General features: G+C 34.8%; 1 protein-coding gene across 2 annotated transcripts in view; it reads left to right on the top strand.

Moving 5' to 3' along the window:
- Positions 1 to 23,310, top strand: part of LOC124359269 (alpha-1,2-mannosyltransferase ALG9) — a 42,966-nt gene that overhangs the window by 14,880 nt on the left and 4,776 nt on the right. For both annotated transcript variants that reach the window (XM_046811884.1, XM_046811885.1), the window contains exons 5-10: positions 2,937 to 3,047; positions 7,014 to 7,296; positions 9,128 to 9,244; positions 10,318 to 10,516; positions 21,165 to 21,306; positions 21,836 to 21,965. In XM_046811884.1, coding sequence (XP_046667840.1) covers positions 2,937 to 3,047; positions 7,014 to 7,296; positions 9,128 to 9,244; positions 10,318 to 10,516; positions 21,165 to 21,306; positions 21,836 to 21,965 — 982 coding nt within the window. The remainder of the gene's footprint in view (positions 1 to 2,936; positions 3,048 to 7,013; positions 7,297 to 9,127; positions 9,245 to 10,317; positions 10,517 to 21,164; positions 21,307 to 21,835; positions 21,966 to 23,310) is intronic.

Raw genomic sequence — 23,310 nt, 5'->3', positions numbered from 1 at the left:
AACTATGACGATCGGAAAACACTTCCTGTTTTCATAAAGTGTTGAACAGTTCTCCCTACAGTTGTTCTAGAAATTGGCTGCCTCTCGTGAAAGTAGTCATTAAATAAATGGCATGCTTCCTCGTATGATCGTCTGTTATTTCCCCAACCATCATAAGAAGTGTTATACGTTCACGTTCGTCAAGCGACATAGTGTAGTTGAGAACTACAAGCAATACGACAAACTCTTTTGTACTAAAGCGCACTGATAAAATGGATGGACAGCACTACTAAAACAAGAAAACTAGAATAGCCTACTATGAATAGACTGGCTAATAGGAAAGTCCTAACTGCGACCCAAAGATAAGAGATTTCTAATTGTTACTGTTATCAGGTTTTCCCCGTTATCAATATATTAGGACCAAATCTGTAACCCTTGAGGATAACTAATGTCATAATTCACTTCTGTACAACTGACAAGCATAATGTAGTAGTTAGCTGCAGTATTCGTTTGGTTGCAGTTTTGCTTTACTGGGGTTATGGCTACTAATAAAATGTAACCAAGTAAAATCTTTGAACAGCCGCCATTTTGTACTGGATCAATCTTTTTGAGTGCGGTTTGCGGCATTAAACTCTGCTAGATAAGCCCTTTAAAATGATGTCCATAGTGACCTATGCTCCTATTTAAGATTTCCTTCTGACTCCTTGCGGGACGTCCCCATGATATTACAGAAAACTGATAGTTCCTTCAAAAAGTAGATTTTTAGGTGTAGTATTGATGTACCAAATCTTGTTTCTTTATCTGTTATCGTTCAGAAAATATTATACCCGTGCAGGACTTTATGTACACCCTGTATAGTAACTATAATGCTTTTTGACGAAAGTAATGACACCTTCGATAGGGGATAAATCAATGCATCGATTAGTGTGAAGTAAGGTACTTTGGTGTCTTTGATGCAAGTTGAAGAGAAGAAGAATATCGTATTTCATTTTCATTCTTGTCATTGCTTCGAAGCCTGCTCTGATGGCCAGGAAAGTACTGATTGGAAATTCCTCTGGCTATCAGTGCGGGCTTTGGTGGCACTGTGCCACCCTGCACTTCTGACATAAAAAGAAAAATATCCTTTAATGATAGTTCCCAAATTCAAGCTCAAATCACATGTGCGCTCACAAAGGTTATCTTTAACTTTCAAACTGCTAGTAAAATATTTATGATAACTTAATCAAAATCCACTTTTATTGCGTACTTAAGTAGTCAATAAGGATAGAGTGGCCTCCTTCACGCCAACATTGTTTTTGGGTAGTAGGAAACACAAACTGATCGCCATAATGACATGTATTTTTCACAGTAAGTAAAATAAAGTCTATTGTTCGTAAGATAAACTATTAAAAAATAGTGGCATCTGGATAATATCAAAGTACTATGTTTTTGTTGCAAGTATGTTATGTTATTTGGTGTTATTGTTTAGTCAAGTAGTATAACATGTTTTGCAAAGTATTTTCCTGTCACATAATATTGTAATAATACTTTTTCATACATATAAATAATACTATTGTTACAATATAACATGTTACCAGGGTAATGCCAGTATTTATAAAAATTCTCTATTGAAAGTTTTATCAATATAAGAATAAAAATTTATGAAATAAACCCATCAAACTATATATTTCCTGAAACTAGAGAAATGTACGAATACTTTGTAGATTTTATAATTATTATGATTTAGCAAATATATACCACTTCTGTAGGTATGGCCTCCCCCATAAAATAAAAAATATTTAAAACATTCAAATAGTCTAAAACAAAAAAGACAATGAAATGTTCACTTATACAAATATGGATGGTAAAACATATAGACATATATGAACAAATTATTTATAATAATGCCTTTTAGTACTTCTGACAATTTTTGTAAAACGTGAAAAATTGGCCTGCCAATAGGGGTAATTTAGTTGCCAGTTCTTGGTTTTAAACACACATGTTGCTCAGACAGTTATTCTCAATCCACTAAACAATCAGCTGATTGGTTGTAACATCCAGTAGTCAACTTAGTATCAGCTGATTAGTTATAAAACCATTAAACAATTTAATATCTGCTGTTTTCTTTATGACGGTTTATTCTAATTTATATCTTATCATTTACTATATTATTGTTATTTACCATATCTAGCATTTTCATAATGTTGACGGTCAGTTCATATGTTAATTAGTTCACCTTTTTTGAATAGAAAGTTTACATTAAGTAACATCTTATAGATTTTAGTGTCCCTTTATTATGCATTTGGAACATTGTATAACTATTTTAGAATGAAATAAGTATCAGTTTGATCAGCAACATTGTAATGAGAGAATAATGCATCAGCTTTTGCTAAATTACTTCTTTATAGAATAAAAAGATCCTTTTATGTCCATTCTTAGAACTTAATTATATTCTGTTTAACAATCAATAGCGCTTCCAAGGGTGTACTTATTAAGACTTTGAAAAATCAACATTGTAAGGCCAAGGTCAAAGTTACTTAAAGGTTTATGAATTATTGCATTGTGACATGAAACAATGGTTTTAGCTATGTTTAAAGTTGATATACTGTATCCCATCGACTATTATACCAACCTAACATTATACCACAAAAATTATACCACCTAACAGGTTGAGTAGACACAGAAGAGTCTAACTACACAATACCTAATTAAATTACCTAATTATTTATAAATTTTATAAATAATCTACTCTTAGTGAGGTATTAAAATATACCATTAATTTATTTACATATTTACATCATGTAGTTTTTTTAAATTGATGTAAATTTTTATATGTCTTGTACATCTGAACAGAAGATAATATAATATTAGTAAATGGTTAATACCACTTTTTGAACATTAGCATTACAAAATATTATTTCAGTTTTGTTCTTGATTAATTTAATGATTAATGTACCATTGCTATTTGCTGTCCTCAGGTACATGACTTTGCTATCCTTGGGTGCTTGGTACCAACGAAAGTATGAGTTGGCTGTTTTTGCTACTGCTCTCTCTGCGTTTCTCAGTTGGCCATTTGCGGTTCTCATTGGGTGAGTAATGACATTTATTATTGTTGCCTCAATTGCTTTTATTATAATATATTTCAGTTCAGATGATGTGCTACATCTTTTTTGTAAAAAAAGCCAGGCCAAAGATATTAAGTATGGTTGATCTTCCAGTATTGATAGTATAATTTGCTCTGAAAGGCAAAAGGTACAGATGAATTTATTTGAAACATTTTTATTAAAAATGTTTTAGTGTTCAACGTATTACACTGAGTGCAAGAATTGAGAAAGTGAGTAAGAAACATAGTTTCCTCTTTTGTAAGGGAGTTTATGTATTTGTTGCTATCAAAATTATAAAAGGATTTCTTTATTTTAATAAACACTTCTTCTGCAGTCAAAAACTTTCTGATTAAAACATACAAAATCTTTGCTTGCAGAGATTATGTATGATGAGTAATATGTTTAACTGTAGTGAGTAACTGTTTTTTAATATACAGGATGTTTGAAAACTCACTAAAAACTGAAGTAAGTCTTTCCTAGGACTAAGAGGAGCCAAACACTAAATGTAACCAATGGTCTATCCCTTTTAGTTTACCAAATTCTGTCCAATCTCACGTTCACCCTCACAATGTAACAGTCCAACAATATTACAGTATAAATAAATTAACCCTTAAAGCGCTGAAGAAAATTTGACCTCAGTTCAATTACCTTGCATTTATAGATTAAAACAGTTTTTGCCAAAGTTAAAATTATTTTCTGGTCCTCGGAAGAAGAAATAACAGGCAACAACTTTTTTTCAATGCTCTATCAGTCTAACACCTAGATACATTGTATACGTGTGCGTGCTGTATGGTTATATCCACATGGCGTGCCTCGCATAGTAAGTTACAATGTCAATAAAAGAATAGTACTAAATTTTTATTGATTTTTCACGCAACATCAATACACTTACGAATTCCTACATATTCTTGTATTTTTGTGAATTATAATGTACACAATAAACTAAAAAAAGACAATAAGGATATTCCTGTGTGAAAAAAAGTAAAGTAAAGAATGTCTTATTTTACCAGGCGAAGTTAGGGCTAAGACACCCTCTCTAACACTTAACCTGGAGAGCACAGCACCTGTGTGCTGTGTTTACTACAATTCTGATGGTATGGACACATCTGTATGCCGCATTTTAAGGATTATGGTATGGACACATCTGTATGCCGCATTTTAAGGATTAACCCATTGCGGATCGTGAAAACGGCGCGCGCGCGGGCCTTAGAGTACGAATTAATCCGTATTACAACGCAGCACCCGCAGTGGTTGCACGCCTACCTGCCTGCTTAGCGTGCTTGCTAATTATACATGTTTTGTTTGTTTATGTTGTTATTTATGTTATATAAACATTATACAGATCATATTAAACAAGTATATTATACTAAAATAAATGTAAAAATACAGGTACGTAACATTTTTACTAACGTTTTTGCGTGTTGTAGCTGCTTGATGTAGGACGGATCAAATGTTTTACACAATAAAAAATGTTGTAATAATACTGTCACTTCAAGAAACAACTAATCTAATATTTACACTGTATTGAGACTGTCTTTGTCTTAGTAGTGGATTTTAGTGTGATAGCCCGCTCGTCACTGTCAACATTAGTATCCGCGTAATTATGAAAACGTGAACAAATACGCGTGATAGAACCGTCTCCATCCTCAATAACACTATCGATATCACTTTCATCACTTCCAATTTCTAATAATAGTCTATCTAATTCAGATGATCGTAAATTGTCACCCATTTTATTTACGTACACGCACACGAGACAAAGGAAAATCGAACGCCACGACTGTACGCCTTAGACAAACTATTTGTCGCAAATAATAACGTTATTGTCCGATAACGAGGGGAGTATTTCTGGACGAGTACCAGAGATAAGATAGGAAGCCAGTCCAGGAAAACAGACTATAAATATCTCTGAGGCTTATAACAGCGATAAGCGTTCAAAACAAATGAGTCATCCGTACCACGTCATCCGCGTGAGGGTCACGTCATTGTGCTTTTGGTCCACGCCTCGCTCCGCGTCACCCTCACGTCGTTGATCCGCAATGGGTTAACACATTCAAAATAATTTGTTAGCAGTTATTTGTTCCATTGTTGAGCTTTGACTTATCATTAAGAAACTTGAGATTGACTATCCGTTGTATTTGGTTTTTGGCTCCTCTTGGTCCAAGGAACAATAACCTAAAATCTGTAGTTAGAGTTTTGAAACAACCTGTGTAGAGTACGTTAGGACTGTGTTTAATGAGCATTAAGCATTTAAATTCTGTACAGGTAAATGCAGGTTAAGACACTGTATAGATTGAATCAAATTTGTAAGGGCATGAGTTAACAATGAAAACCAATAATTAATGTGAAATATTATTTTTTGTAATAATAAAGTTAAGATGGTTTATTTGTTTATAATTATAAAACTTTATAAAATTGTAATTAACCCATCTACTCCCAGTGTACTTGTTATTCAGCGTACAGTCATAGACATTGTGAATCAGCCAGCTGGCCGTTATTTGCCATTTTTTGGTTACTTTTACTAAAGGTCTTTTGGCACCCTGAAAGTATACCATGAGTTCTACCAGCCTACGATTTCAGCAGTACTACAAACTGTTGAAAACAACCAGGTCCTCCTAGGGAAATTCACCACCCTTGTCCGTACCACCAAAGATGATGTAGCACTCCCTTGCTATTGCAGGAGAATCAAAAAGCAGGTGTTCAGCAGTTCCCTACTGTTTGTCACACATTATGCAGAGTGGATCCTCCTGAGGAATGCCGACTGAAATGACCATGTCCCGTAATTAGACCCACAACCAGAGAAGACACCGATCTACTTAAAGAGAGAAGGTCAGACGCCACCTTGGGAGAAGTTGAATGTAGGGCCATTCTGCTTATTCTCAGACCCAGATGCAGCTTCCACCTTCTCTCATGGTAAGCGTGAACCCATTTGGAGGCAACCAAAGGATTCACACTTAGAAATACCACAGAATGGTTGAGATCCCGTTATGTTGGACGCTGAGCCCAAGGTGGCCAGGGCAACTTTTGTTCTCAGAGATCCCTTCATGACCAGGAACCCAACAGTCACATTGTTGATTCTTCAAGGGAAAAAAACTGCTTGATAGCAATCTCAGACAAGTTTGGAGTTGAACACACAAGAGTTCAACGCCTTCAATGCTGTCTGACTATCTGTGAAAATCCTAATTGTCACGCCTATATTGTAGAGGAAAATTCTTACAAGCACATTCCATAATGGCTGTAACTTCTGCCTGAAAGACTATGGGATAAGGACCCATAGGGACCACCAGCTCCCTACATGGTCTCACTCCCACAATTTCGGCGCCTGTGTAACTTCTTTTTTACAGCCGTCTGTAAATCAATCCAGCTCCGCTGGTGGAAGAGGTTTCTTTCTTTTCCACCAAGCCTCCCTTGAAGGTTTAACATTCCTGAAGGTTTGTCAAAGGAAAATAATCATGGCATCTAATCAGAGATCATGTGGAGGTATTCACCTGAATCAGGATACTAATTCTGCAGTGCCCTCTGTTGCAGCCTGAGGTCGACCAAAGTTCTGCTTGGCAACTTATTATATTGTATAAGCAGAATCATTATAGTTGTCTGTTTCTATTTTATAGGTATCTAAATTTATGTTTATAATAAAGAAACTGAAATTTAAAAATTAATTCAATTCAAGAAATTTTATTTAACTATCAGAGCATCTCTTTTATCTGTATTCTGATCCTTTCCTCTCCCTATGATATTAGTACCATAATATTAACTTCATCATCTGTTATGTATGTGTATGTGTAAATTTTAAATTACTTGTCATTGTATTTAATTGATATAAATTCATAGACTGTATATAATGGTAATTATGTTACATTTAACTGGGTTTATATACGTTAACCCACCTTAAACATTTGAGACGTGATTGCTTGATTTAAAATTTTGATGTTAAATAATATTCTGTTCCAGTGTTCCCATAGCAGTAGACCTACTGTTTCGAAGGAAAGATTGGTGGTTGTTTATTCAGTGGAGCTTGATAGCTTGTGTCGCCATCCTACTGCCCATGGCTCGCATTGACTCGCTATACTATGGCCGATTGGTGGTTGCTCCTCTCAACATTGTCATGTACAATGTATTTACTTCACACGGACCTGACCTATACGGCACAGAGCCGTGGTACTTCTACTTCATCAATGGTTTCCTCAACTTCAACATCATCTTCATAGCTGCATTGTTCACACCATTAGCTTTGGTAGGTTAGAACTTTAGCAAATGGATGTTTTTTAGAAAATTAACATCATTTATAATACGTTAAAGTGTGTAACCAAAAGCCTTTCTTTTTATTAAGTTCATTATTTGATTATATATTTATTTGTAATCATTATTGTCTATAATATTTTGTTGAATAAATATTTGCATTTAATTTTTTAGTACAAAACCATTATTAATGCTTCATTCACAACTGTGAAGTCTGCAAACTGAAATTTGATAGGTACACTAATTATTTACTTACTAAAAGTTTCCCAATTCAATTTTTATAATCTACATTAATATTAAAAGCAAAAATAGTAACAAACAACAACCACTTATCTTGTGATATCAAAATGGTTAATAAAGAATGTGGTTTACCGTAAATCTTCTTATATGATCCCCCAAAATTAGAAGGCAAATTAAGGTGAGTAATTAATTATTTATTTTTCAATGAAACAATCCAGAGGCTTTCTTTATCAATGATTTTTGAAAAGTAAACTCTCTGTTAGTCATAATGATTTGATGAATGGATGAATATGCTTTAAGATCAGACCAAGCCAGAATGGTGGATCAACAAAACTACAACACCCGACACAGACACATCGACTCAGCTTGTATGAAAAGAAGCCTTCTTATGGAGGTGCTGCCTTCTTTAACCGGCTACCAAAAGACCTACAGAAACTACAGGATAAACAGTTCAAGAAAGCACTCTCAGACTGGCTCTTACTTAGACCGATCCATATACACTATACAGGAGTTTCAGGACTGAATGAGCCTATAGAACTGAAACTACTCTTATTATTATTGTTATGACGCAACACTGTACTCAATGTATATGTGAATAAAGATTGATTTGATTTGATTTGAATAAATTATCAAGATCAATAACTAAAAATTGTCCTATTATTCTAGTAGATATGAGGAGAGGTTATAGTAGATTTTTTATTATTCTAAGGACATATTTTGAAAATGTTGATGAATAAATTTAATCTTGGAGTAGAGCATGAAGAAAGTGTAGTAGAAGAATTGCTACAATACGTATTAGATGACACAGACAACCTCGAAAATTTTCTCCTAATTGACGGATAAGAAATGTATGTTGTGACTTGTGCTAATGGAATACTTGTTTTTATTAGCATAGATATTATAATGCTCTGTAATCTTCATCCAACACTTCAAGAAAGAGCATGAGATAGAAACATTTTTCGAATGAGAGTTGGGCATGTTGCAAATGACACAAAGCAAGCCAAAACACCTACTAATGTATGGGGGATACTTTTTATAGATTATTTTTGAAAATTAATTGTTGAAAATACAAATATATGAATAGAAGCACATAAAGAGATGTTTGGGAGACAATGAGAATGTAAACACTACATCAGTAGACATCAAAGCTATGTTTGGTGTTTTGTATATGCAGAAGTTTTAAAAGCATGTAATCTAAATTTACATGATTTTTGGTCTAAGGATGAACTAGGTATTTTTTTCTGCTTTTATGTCCATAAATAAGTTCAAGTTACTTCTACGTGCAACTAAGGTTTGATGATTTAATCACGAGAAATGACAAGAAATCGATTGAGTTGCATAGAAATTGTGGATGAAGCCGCAGATATATGCTATTTATTGAACAAATGCAAGGTTGGAAAATATTAATGGAAATATTAGCAATTCACTATAGATATGAATCATTGTAACATTAATAACTGCTTAGTATATGCATTTTTACAAGGTAGTAGACTCAATTCAGTTGCATTATTATGTTCCACTTCCATCACCATGTTTCTCAGCTTTCAATTATATTATAATTATATTAAATATATGGTTTGTTTAAGGTGGCAGTAAAATTGCTGGTGCCTGTGAAACTTCATACAGCCCAGTTTCTACCTTATTGGCTGTCACTGGCTCCTCTCTATCTTTGGCTCTTGGTCTTCTGTTTGCAACCCCACAAGGTATAGAAACAAGTCACACACACACACACACACACACACACACACACACACACACACACACAAAACCATTTTATTTGTAAAATGTTGAAATTATAGCTAGTTTTAGTTTTACAAACATAACTGAATGTTATCTATTTGAAAATCTATACTATGATCTAAAAAATTACATTAAATCCATTAGTTTCTTGTTCTGTATATTAAAGGGTGACTTGAAAGATTAGATTTTTATAAACTAACACAATAAAGAGTTAAAAAAATATGAATCAGTTTCCCTCTAGCTCTATGCTAAAAGCAGCATGAATAAGAACACTGAGGTCAGGTAAGGTACGAGGGAAGGTTAAATAACAGTCATTTTTACTTATAAAACCCAAACAATACTTTTAAATAACAAATTTATTTCTATGTTCTACATACATTTCTTTATTTTTCCATATAGTTGTATTGTTTATCCAAGCACTTTTCATATCTTAATACTACATTTTGAATTCCTTCTTTATAGAAATTTCTGCCTGCTCCGATAGTCAATAGTTTATGGTTGATATAATTTTTTCATTATCACTTATATGCTTTCCGCCAAGGTGATGCTTCAAGTGACGAAAAAGATAATGATCACATGAGACAAGATTTTCTTAGAGGGGCAATTGTTATTGTGGAGGAGTACAATTTTCTTCATTTGCTTGCCTCATCTTATGTTTTGTATCACTTGGCAGTTTTTTTAGGGTTGCATATAGTATGTTTTTGGATTGATTTTAGTTCCTCGTGGCATGAATTGATATTCAACTCAACTCACAGATTATCTAAGAACGTATTCTGGTTGTGTACAAATGTAAACAATGTAAAATTTGACTAATATTGTTTGGTAATTATTTATATTAATATCTGACCTACACATACAAGTACAAAAAGTGCCACTTAGTTATGTGGTTTATAGCACTTTTCTTCACTGATCTATCATCTGCCTCACAACCAAGTGGTTACAGCATGTGATTATTCAGAATTAATTAATTCGTCTAGATTTATGTTTTTATCATACTGAATGTATCTTACATAATTTTTTAATTTCATGATACCAGGAGGAGAGGTTCCTGTTTCCAGTGTACCCACTGATCTGTCTCTGTGGTGGTGTTACCATTGACTGCGTACAGAAGCTGTGGTTCCGACTAGTGGTCAAGTCTGGTATCCATTACCTCAACCACACCATGTTCCTGCTGCTCCCTGCTCTTGCCATCACCTCCCTTCTCGGTCTCTCCAGAACTCTGGCTCTTTACAAAGGTAAAGCATTGGCTCTATTCTTTGTTAACTTTCTTATACTCATTTAGTTCAGAGTGTAACACATACTCAAAATATGTTGGTATACAGGGTCCCCCAAAAAGAATGATAGGATTCTTAATAGCCATTACTTAAATACTATTCAAGATTACTAAACAATTTTTACAGCAAATTGAAGAGAAAATAATAAATTTTGTTTTCATACCTCAATTTGTTGCTTGACAGATGTCAAAGTGGTATTCGATTTCTCACATGAAGTATCCAATGTTTTATGAATAAAATCGTGGACTGTCAATTGGAGTATGCATTGTCAGATTTCTTCTATTTTGTCATCACTTGTTTTTGGCCGACCATGTCCTTTCAATACACTTCCTGTATCACAAAACTGGTTAAACCGGTGATGAATTTCTTTATCATCTGGTGAATTTTAACCTTGATACATAACTAAAAACTGTTGCTGCATACTAACAATCCAATTCAATTCTACATACTACAGAACACATTGTGAATAGAAAATAAGCAACCATCAGGTATGCTTGTTTTAGTGGAGATCAAAATGGAAGGATATTGTTGGAGTTAAAAATCTGAAACAATTTTTTCTCAGAGTCCTTTTTTTATATTCTGTCAAACTTAAAACTGACGACCAGACACAATTAATGGATATAACACCAACAGTGAAGTAGATAAAGAGACAAAGTGAGAAGGAAACAGGATTTTTCCGGACATTTGCCATCGTTCATTGAAACAAGAAATCAGTAACACTACGTTTCGAGATCTGCAATCTGATCTCTTCTTCAGGTAAAGAACTAACCTAATACATAATTACAAACTAGGTTAAAATAAACAAATCTTACCAAAGCGTTGTGGCACGCCTAAGTCAGGAATCAAACTCCTTTTCATAGTAGGAAAGCCAGTAAAATTTTGTCTTCTGCTTCTAAATCTTTACTTAAAGAAATAATTGCATATCATCATCGTGAAAGATGCCTCCTCCAAAATAGTATTGAGTGTAAAAAAACTGAATTAAAAACACTGATCGGTACAGAATTCAACAACATTCTCGAAAGCATCCAAAATAGATGTAAAAAAGTTTCTGATACAGATAAGAAAAAGAAAATCTCCAAACTGGAAAAAATTAGGCCCAAAAAATGTGATTTGCCTAAAGATGGCAACGTGAATACGGATGCAAATAATAAAAATGTAATCAACCTCTCTTCAAAAATCCTCAATGAAGCGGAAATATCAGTCTTATCCAAGGGTTTAAACTTTTCTGTGGCACAAATATCGGTAAAGGCACTGGATTTCGTAACTGGAATCGAGTCGGCTGTTTCACAGTTACCTGAGGAACAGGGTGATCGGTTTTGTTGTGAGGCCAGTCTTTTACTCAGAAAAATTCCTCCCACAAAACACAATTTGACAATAAAGGAGAAAAAGGCCATGTCGATCCTTGGGAAAGATAACACGGTCAAAATCTTACCAGCCGATAAAGGCAACGCTACTGTTGTACTTGACACAGTAGCGTATAAAGAAAAGATTGCGGAAACTTTAAATACTGGCAAATATACAGTTTTAAATAAAGACCCGACTGATTCATTTGAACGCAAAGTAGCAAACACCTTAACCCTTTCAGTGCTATGGAACGATATATCGTTTATCGACTATTTCCCGAAGAGTGCTAAGGCACGATATATCGTTTCTCGTCTTATTCCCGAAAAGTGCTAAGACACAATATATCGTTGTTCCGTTTTTTTTTTTCTTTCGTAGCGCTGTTTAGCGTAATATTTTTATTCAAGTATATATCAAACAAAAGCTAAAGAAATTTCCTTTTTATGTATAATATACATTTTGAAGTTTTATATAATACAGTTGTCTTATTTGTGGTTTTGAAATATAGGAGGCAGTGGCGTCTGCTCCGCTATTACGCAACCGCTCACGGCAACTGACAGCGTTGTTTATAACCAAGTTGCTGTAGTTATTCTCAGGTTATCTTGTGTTTGATTGTGTATTCCAGTGTAAATTAAAGGTAATATGAGTAATAAAGGTGGGAATTCGCCTGTTAGTGAAAATACCATAGTGAATTTCGCGAGGGAAGCCGGTTTAAACATCATCTTTGATGAAAGTGGTGATGAAAACATTAGTGGTGTTAGTTCTGACGAAAGCTCAGATGAATCTAATGATTCCATCGTAGATGACACTGATGAGGATCCTTCTTACAACCTAGATGATCCTCAACCTAGCACATCCTCAGGCTTGCTTACAGGTGATAGACCTTTATTTCCAACTAGGTTTGCCCCTCATGATACTGATACTTCTGATTCTGAGGTTGATGAACCTTCACAACCAACTAGGCCTAGGACCATGGCAAAAGGCACAGGGCCAAACAGAGGACCTAGGGGTATTGGGCCTAAGGGAACTAGACTAGGTAGAGGTGACAATGTTCCTTCAAATAGGCCTACACAACAAGAACCGGCGGATGACTGTAGCTCTTGGGATGAAGTAGATGAAGGCAATGATGAGCCCTATAATCATCCATTTCAATTTTCTGAAATATGTGGACCCAAGCATTGCCCTCCACAAAACTCAAGGCCCATTAGCTATTTCAGTTTGTTTTTTACAGCCACTCTGCTTGAAACATTTGTTCGTGCAACAAATCAATATGCCTCAGACTATATTGTTAGTGAGCAGCACAACTTGTCCCCTTTCAGTCATGTGAAGAAGTGGGTGAATGTCACAGTTTTAGAAATGAAAGCCTTTTTGGCAATGATTATCAATATGGGACTCATAAAAAAACCCAGCATCAAGAGTTACTGGAACACCCGATTTAGCTCATCCACACCATATTTTCCCAAAATGATGCTTAGAGACCGTTTTCAACTAATTTTGAAATTTTTTCATTTTGTGGATGTGCGCAATTTGCCAGAAATAGGAGAACCTGGGTATGACCCTTGTAGTAGATTCCAGCCTCTGATAGACCATGCAAACAGACTTTTCAAACAATATTACTACCCTTCCAAGGCATTGTCTGTAGATGAATCGCTGGTGGGTACAAAAAAACGCGTTGCCTTGACACAATACTTGCCAAAAAAAAAACACCACAAGTGGGGCATAAAGCTGTGGGTTCTTTGTGACTCTGTTACCAAATATTGTGTCCAGTTTTATCCCTATAAAGGAGCACATCGAAATTTGGACAATCAAAGAATTGTGGAAACAGGTTTGGCCTCTAATGTCGTTATAACATTAGTGCGAATGGCTGGCTGTCTAAACAAAGGCCACCATCTATATTTAGATAATTTGTTTACATACATTTCCCTAGCAAAAACCCTCTATGAAAATCAAACCTGGCTTACTGGTACCATAAGGAAAGACAGGGTGGGCATTCCAAAACAACTCAAAGGGAAATATGCAGTAGGTCAGAAGACATATGTTCGGAAAGGGCCGCTGCTGATGATGGCCTACAGAGAGAAATTCAACAACTTGTCCCAGTTTATTCTTTTATCTACTGATTGCCATGCAACAAGAGTGAATTACTCAATAAGAAGATCTGGCAGAGTTTTGATAAAAAATAAAACTAAAATCCAGTATCAGTACAATAGACGCATGGGAGGTATTGATTCAACAGATCAGATGCTCTATGTCTACTTGGATGAACGGAGGTCAATGAAACACGTGAAAAAAGTATTGTTTAATGTTATTGGCCGTATGATACTAAATTCATACGTATTGTATAAATTGAACACTACCCATGGAAGAATGGAAAGGGCTGACTACATGATGGACGTAATTGAAGATCTGTCAAACGAATATCTTGCAACAAAATGTGTCCCTGCAAACACTGTGGGTGGGGGAGATGGCCCACATAATGGTTTTGGACTGAGGAAACTTCCTGAAAAGAAGGAAAAAGTTTGCAAGTGCTGCTCTGGAACCAACCACCCAGAAGGAAAAGTGCGAAGATCCCGAACCGTGTGTGTGCGTTGTGGGGCTGGGGTACATGCAGAGTGCCTTGTAAAGCATGTTTGCAAATAAAAAAATGAAAACCAACTGTACATAGTGTAAATATGTTTTAAAATATACAATAATTAGTGCTATTTAGTTTTTATAAGACAGTGTGTTTTGTGCCAGACAGCAAGTAGCCACTCCTTTAGCCACCAGACTTGAAAACGTTCAGGTAATAAAATTTTATTTTTTTTATAACTATTGTAAAAATAATATAATTTATATGAAATTTTCAGGACCTATTTATCATAAAATATACTTTTAGGAAACAATGCATTTGATATTAATATTTTTTATTTTTGGTATTTTTTATAGGCTCAAAATCAGAAAAAATATATAAGCATAAGATTTATGTATATATACATGTATATAATTATTTTTAAATTTTTGCTAAATATTTTTTTTTAGGTAGGCAATACTATATTACACAAAACAAATCAAATTTCAAGTTATTATCTTGTATAATAAGTAAAATATGATTTTTTAAGTAAAAGCATGCAAAATTGCCATTTTTACCCTAGCACTTTTGGGATAAATCGTATAAAAAATTTTAGCACTTCTAGAAAAAAATCTGAAAAAATGCCCAGCACCGAAAGGGTTAAGAAAACATAAAGAATTTTTTTCAGATAAATTTAGATCTAAATTAACTGTAAGTAACTCCTCACCACTCCAAAATCCCCCATATGTATGGCCTTCCCAAAATCCACAAACCTACCATCCCTCTCCGGCCCATCATTAGTTCTTGTGATTCACCGTGCAGGGAATTGTCTAAAGTCCTCTTGGACATCTTAACGCCATTGGTAGGAAAAACTGACTCTTTAATAATAAAAAATTCCAGGGATTTTGTAGAGAAGTCAAAATTCCTAAAGTTGACTGAAACTGACAAACTGGTAAGTTTTGATGTCGAAAGTCTATTTACAAATGTACCAGTTCCAGAAACTCTCGGAATTATTAAATCACGTCTCAAAGAAGACCAAACATTAAAGGATAGAACTAAACTTCCCGTGCCAGTAATTATAAAACTGTTAGAACTATGCACTCAATGCAATTATTTTGAGTTGGAGGGTAAAATTTACCGTCAAGATTATGGGATGGCAATGGGTTCTCCACTGTCTCCTATTTTCGCCAATATCTTTATGGAGGAATTTGAGCGAAAAGCTTTGGCTTCAGCTCAGTTCAAACCGAAGATTTGGTGGAGGTATGTGGATGATACCTTTGTTATTTTTTTCTCATGGAGACATTGAATTAAATAATTTTTTGAATCACATTAATAGTATTTCTCCTTCCATCCGCCTCACAATGGAAGTTGAAGTCCAAAACAAGCTTCCCTTTTTGGGATGTGTTTGTATTAAGAGATAGGGATGTCCTTAAGACAACTGTTTTTCGAAAGATAACACACACAGGAAAATATTTAAATTATCAATCCAACCATCAAAAATCTGTCAAAGAAGGAGTAGCCTACTCGTTGTTTGATAGAGCAAAGAGCTTGTGCTCAGATAAAGATGGACTAAAAGAAGAATTTAAGAAAATTGAATCGGATCTCAGAAGCAATGGATACCCTCAATTAGTAATAAATAAGTGCAAGCAAACCAGAAGAATCATTCCTGAGTCAGAAAAACAGAATTGTGATAAATTTGTGTTGATGTCAATCCCTTATGTGCCGGGATTATCGGAGAAAATTAGAAGAGTAGGTAGAAAGTACAAAATTAGAACCGCGTTTAAAACACACAACACTCTTAGACAAAGTCTTGTAAAAACAAAACCAAAAAATGGCACACAGGATTCCAAAAACTGTGTTTACAGTATAAAATGTAGTTGCAATAGGGAATACATAGGCCAGACAAAAAGACCACTAAACGTAAGGATAAAAGAGCACAAAGAAAACACGTAGAAAGGGTCTCACAGAAAAGTAAAAAATTGCACACCATTGTTGGTCCGAAGACCATCATATGAATTGGGATGAAGCCAACATAATACATCGGGAACCACATTTCTTCAAAAGGAAATTAATTGAGGCAACATACATTAAATTGGCAGACCAACCAATCAGTCAACCATCAGTCGAGATTAGGCCGCTTTGGTTGCCAATTCTAAAAAATGAACTAAAGAGAAAACCAAAAGTATCAAACGGATCAGATATTTGTAATAAACCAATGCGGAGTCACAATATGGTTTTAAGAAGTTCATCTCGCATGAACCAATAATAACGAAAGGGCCCAATCCTGTCCCCCTTCCCTTTTATTTCCGTCATCTTGTTTTAGCCAGCCGTGACGATTACCATTGGCTAGTCCCTCTGGTCAGTCGTAGGTGGTTAGTAGACGAGTGAAGACGTATTGTGACCTGTATTCCGTAGTTCAGTTTTAATGATTAGTGTTTTGTATAGTTTTTTATTAAGTGCATGTTTATAGAGTTAGTGAAGTTGACAAACAACATGTAGGCTGTGATTCCTGACTTAGGCGTGCCACAACGCTTTGGTAAGATTTGTTTATTTTAACCTAGTTTGTAATTATGTATTAGGTTAGTTCTTTACCTGAAGAAGATATCAGATTGCAGATCTCGAAACGTAGTGTTACTGATTTCATGTTTCACTGAACGATGGCAAATATCCGGAAAAATCCTGTTTCCTTCACAATCCTTCCATCGTCAAAAATAACCTTCAAACAAAGACAAAGTGTGCCACTGTAAGGGTCCATATATGGTTTGCTGATGCCAATTCAACATTATGTATATGTCTGATAGTTGGTTATCTCTTTCTTAGGGGAAATTTCTCCATTGGTACTTTTGTACAAGATGTGTTCAAAACCTAACAGGAATTTTTAAGTTTCGCAGGTATGGGGAGTACAGTTGTTAAGATTTATTTTATTTTGTTGATATTCATGCTCCTGAAGTATAATACAATTTCCAGCTGTATTCATTGTTTACTGTTTCATTGCCAGCTGCTAAGGTTAGACATGTTTTATGAACTCAGCAATTATTATTTCTTTTAAAAAAATTATAAAAGGATAAAAAGTTAACAAATGTCCCTGGTGATTCTGATATGAATAAAACAAAGGTTTACGACTGTTACAGAATTCATCAAAGAATGTATGGAATCCACTGCTGAAATTTTGTGTCCAGCCCAAAACAGCTGTTTTCTAAAGTTAACATTTCTGCTTCTACAATTTCGAAGCATATTGATGATATGGCTGAACATATTGATACCTCCCTTATAAATAACTTCTGAATTTGTAATTTACTCAATCACCCGAGATTAAAGTACTGGTTATTTTTATTAGAGGAGTTAAAACCAGCTGCAATATAACTCAGGAGTTGTTAAGCCTACATACAGGGTACAATGAAGGGAACCACACAGGAGCGAATAATTATCAAGGTATAATGAAAGTGCTCAATAAATTCAAGCTTGGGCTGACTAACATGGCTGGTATTGCCACTGATGGTTTTCCTTCGATGGTTGGGAAAATAAAAGAGTGGCTGTTTTGGTTCAGAAAGAAAAGAGAGATACGAGGGCTGTTTTTTTTTCAAGTTCCGATAGGCCATAAATAATAAACACATTGAGATAAAAAGATGATTTTATTACCAAAAGATTCGTAATTTCTTACTTATTTTTCTACGTAGTCACCAAAAATGTTGAGGCACTTGTCGTAGCGAGAGACAAGCTTTCCTATACCCTCCTCGAAGAAGTCTGCCGCCAGTGAGCTCAGGTAGACCCTTACAGTTGCTTGAAGCTCTTCGTTGTCAGCGAAGCGTCGTCCACCTAACCACGCCTTCATTTCTCGAAAGAGGTGATAGTCACTGGGCGCCAAGTCAGGACTATACGGCGGATGGTCGAAAACTTCCCATTTGAACTTTTGCAGAAGTTGTTTTGTGACATTGGCACTATGCGGTCGTGCATTATCGTGGATCAGGACCACGCCGGATGACAGCATTCCTCTCCGTTTGTTTTGTATTGCTCTCCGGAGGCGATGTAGAGTCTCACAGTATGATTCCTTTGTTATCGTTGTTCCCTGTTGCATGAACTCAACCAGAAGCACACCTTTTTGGTCCCAAAACACTGTAGCCATTGTTTTCCTTTTGGTCAAAGTCTGCTTGAATTTTTTGGGCTTGCTAGGGGAGTGAGTGTGCATCCATTGCTTTGATTGTTCCTTGGTTTCTGGATTTTCATACAGGACCCAAGTTTCATCCCCAGTAACAATAGACTTTAAAAAACTGTCTTTCTCGTTGTCATATCGCGTCAGAAAAGTTAGGGCTGACGCCATTCGCTTCGTTTTGTGATCCTCACTCAACATTTTGGGTACCCAACGGGCACACAATTTTCGGTACCCTAGCTCGGTGGTCACAATCTTGTACAAGGAAGACCTTGAAATGGCTGGAAATTCGGTAGAAAGTTCATCAATTGTAAACCTCCGTTTCTCCCGGATCGCTTGGTCAACTCGTTCAACCAAACTTGCAGTAGCGACCGACTTGCGTCCTTGACCGCCTTCGTCATGGACGTCTGTTCGACCTTCAGCAAATAGCCTACACCATTTTCTTATCGCGCTATCACTCATACAGTGTTCACCATACACAACACTCATTCTGCGATGGATTTCAGCAGCACTACATCCTTCAGCTTGAAGGAAACGAATCACACTTCGCAACTCACAACTGGCGGGAGAATTGATCGTAGCGGCCATCTTTACTCGCCCGTAGCTCGGCTACGACTGATGGATTGGAGCCGGCAACGGCGTTGGTTGTAGTGGGGGAGCGGCGCAATTGCACAACACGCAGCCCCGCCTCCCGCCACTACGCTGGTTATTTGGAGAAACAAACGGAACTTGAAAAAAAAACAGCCCTCGTAATTCTCTTATGCATTACCATTGCATTACACACATAACAAGAACATTTGTGTATTAAAGCAGTAAATTTTGAAAATGAAATGTATGTTGTGATTAAAGTTGTAATCTTTATGAGTTCTCATGGACTCAAAACATCGACAGTTTCCAAAAATGGAAAGGCAATCATGGGACTGACAAACAGAAGTGACTACTTCTTATAACGGTGCTGTGAATACATATCTTGAAAAGTATGTTTGCTAATTATTATATGTTTTTTTTAATATTTTAAAATAATATGAGACACTAATTCCTTTGACATAACAAATGGAACAAATTTCTATTTATTTTACACATATTTTTTATATTTCATATACTACAATGATCACTGACTTCTAAATATTAAAGTCATTATTATTTATAAATTTTCATTATTATCGTTTGTATTAGTTTCTGTAATTTGGTCAGTATCATTTTCACTACAATCTTGCATCTCCGTAATATTTATTTCATTTTCATTGTCATTATATTCTAAAAATGAAATTATGGGTTTATAATAACTGAAATAACAAATACAAGTTCTGGAATAAAGTCTTGCTAATTATCTTGTAAACACAGCATCTATTGCTGTTCCATATCTCATTGTTCTTATGTCGTTATAATTTGACATTGTTAAATTTAATTTATCTTTTAAAAATTCAATTAATGGATTTGACATTTCTTCAGCAAATATTGTATTAAAATAAATTTTTACTTAATTTATGAGATTTAACTGAATTTATTTATTTAAATGAATGTCAGGCAAGGCCCAATATAATTGAGTAAAAGTTATAATTATAATCAACATAAAGAATAATTTTCTACCAGGATTAAATCTATGGCTTTGTTAGCTAAAAAGATTTAATCAATTTATTTTTAATCTTGTCAGGAAAAAACTAGTAGTGAACTGTAATGAATTAAGAATAGCCGAGCTGAAATTCAATTTAGAATCCGATGAGTTTGAAATACTACTATGAAATAATGCAGTAAGTTAATCAAATTTTACATACTGTCTAGATTATTTCTCGTTTTTGGTGCTAAAATAGAGCAACGTGTGATTTTCAGGCATTAAATTTTAAAGATTTTCCGGGGAGGTCCCTGGAGATAGGCAATATCACGACACAAGTATGACCCCCTCAAAATAGGAATCTAGATTCATCCCTGACTATGCGGCCTCCAAATTCAAATTAAAATTTTGTGTGGCCTTTCAAGCTTCAAAGGTTGCCTGGCATAGTGCATCATAACTTCTTGCCACAAGGTTTGCGTGAAGCAATCAAAATAAAAACGTCCGATTTGTGACAAAACGGTTCATGCTTTTTGCACCATGACAATACACTTGCTCACACTTCATTGCTAGTTCATGAATTTTTGGCTAAAAACTCAAGAATATGAAGTTGCCATATTCTTCAGAAATGGATTGGTGGTACCTTTTTTTATTTCCCAAAATTAAGAGGACCTTAAAGAGCCGTTAGGCTCTTAGGGGAGAGGGTGCAAAAACAAGCATAGATATCATTAAAAGTGCATCGCTGAAAAAGCTAAAGGTTCTAAAGGTATCCCAGAGATTGAGTTTGAGGAGTGTTTCAAGGATTGTAAGAAGTGCTAGCACAAGTGCATAATATATAATGAGAACTATTTTGAAGATGACAGCATTAATCTGAACGAACAAAAAGATATGTTTTTCAAAAAATAAAAATTCCCGTTACTTTTTGGACATACCTTGTTCTCAGCTTCTGGACTATTATGCATTATTATCTTGTTTACACAGCAGTTAGAATTGAAAAGTACTGATTACTGTTCACAACTTGTTGTAGGGTATTCAGCTCCTATGGATGTGTTCATTGAACTAAACAAATTGACTGCGGAGGGAGGTTTGTCTCCAGAGCAAAATATTAACATCTGCATGGGCAAGGAGTGGTACAGATATCCATCCTCATTCTTTCTTCCATCTGACAAGTATGTATTCATTCAGCATGTTTGCAATAATTTTTTATATACAATTCACAATAAATAAGTAGCATCAGAAAGTATTAACTATCTAATTTAAATAAGTTATTGATACTATTGCATATAGAAATTGTATTTATTTCATAATTATTCATAAGAAGAGATGCAAGATCAAAAGGCACTTACAAAAATATGTACTGTGCTGTAATGACCAATCTAATTAATGCTACTTTCTCCGTATAGATTTCCCACATAAGAAAGACCGAAATTGGTATTTTAAAAATGTTATATCTTAATAATAAGCATGGTATCCAACCAAAACATCCATATCCACATTTCATGTAATCTTACTTCCAAAGACTGGAAACTGCCAGAAGGCATTTAGAGTGTTAATAGATTAATAAATTATTTTAACCAAATTATTTGTTACCTTCCTTCAGTTCAATATCAGCAGTACATCAGTAATCAAGCAGTTAAGGTGTAAAATTAAATATTAATGAGGATCTCTTCTGATTTAATATGATCCATCTGGTTTCAGCTGGCAGTTGAGATTCCTGCAGTCAGAGTTCCGAGGCCAGTTGCCACAAAGTTTTAGTCAAGAAGAGAATGGGACCATGTTGGTTCCAGAAAACATGAATGATGCCAATAAAGAGGAGCCTTCAAGATATGTGAGTTTTAGATGTCTACAAAACATTAAATGTGTATAATTTTGTTAAAATTATTGAACCAGGAAACTCTGCCTCATGCACTATCAGAATTTAACTTCTTGAACTACTGTCAACATTTGTGACTCCATTGTTCATACTATGTGGTGTTCAGTAATATAGCCTTCTCTGGAAAGATAAAAATGTTTTGGATCCATGCCTGAAAAAAAAAATAATTATATTTAACCCTTCACACGCCACTAATAAATAAAAATTTTGTTTCTTTAAGTTCAAAGCTAATTTTTATTATAACTAAATTATAATAGGTAAAAGCAAAAAAAGTATAAAGCAGGAAATTTTATGTAAAATTAGTATTTTACTATAAAACAAGATAAATACTTCAAACTAAACACTACCACACAATGAAGAATAATAACGAGATATGTAATAGATGCGTATGCTCATGACAACAGAGAAAGCAGTGATATACATCAAGGATATGTTTGGTTATGGTTCTGTAGGAAACGCAGAACTGACAAGGAAGTGGTCAGAGTTAGACAAAGGACACTCCTCTCCCCCTGCCACAGAGTGAAGGTCGTTTATAATACTTCCTTGGCAACCGTGATAAGCACAGAGCGTACACCTGGCACATCGAAGGCCTTTTGTGACTAAAAACTCTTCAAGACACATAATCTATAATAACGGATATAACTGTATTTGGTGTTATGGTCAAAGTCTACCGTTCTAATAAATCCATCTAAGGCGTGAGAAGGGTTAAAATTAAAAAATTAGGAAGATTAGCAGTTTGCAATTGAATTAAGTGGAAACAGTTTAGGAAAATTTAAATGTTTTAGAACTTACAAGTGAAATGCCAAATTAAAAGTGCTGTTAGTACTCTTGGGTTTAAAATTGCCATTGTTCATTGGTACCTGGGGGCAAATAAAGTTAATAATTTGTAGAAAAATATAATATGTTACTGAACATTCTTAGAGCATTAAATAAATTGTCACAGACCGTAAATTTTGATTTATTATATATACGGCTTGTAGAAGCAATAGCTATCCTAAAAAGAGACCAAACCCATTTTTTTTTAAGTACAAAAATTGATCTTGTAGATGTGTTGGCTTAGTTCATTGACAAGCTTGGTACGCCATTTCATTTCAATATGGCAGCAATTTAAACTTTTCAAAAATTCACAACTCTGTTATTTATGACCCTCAAAGTTAAAGAATTATTCTTTCAATTTTTGTAAAAGTTGCTATATGGGGTATTGAACTTAAAGAGTTTTCTAGAAGTTCAATAGAGAAACAATCAATACTTGGGTGCTGCATATCAGCTAAGTGAGCTAACCAAGTGTATGAGCTATATA

Source organism: Homalodisca vitripennis, chromosome 4, assembly GCF_021130785.1.
Source record: "Homalodisca vitripennis isolate AUS2020 chromosome 4, UT_GWSS_2.1, whole genome shotgun sequence".
Lineage (NCBI taxonomy): Eukaryota > Metazoa > Arthropoda > Insecta > Hemiptera > Cicadellidae > Homalodisca > Homalodisca vitripennis.
This window is presented reverse-complemented; position numbering and strand designations above follow the sequence as displayed.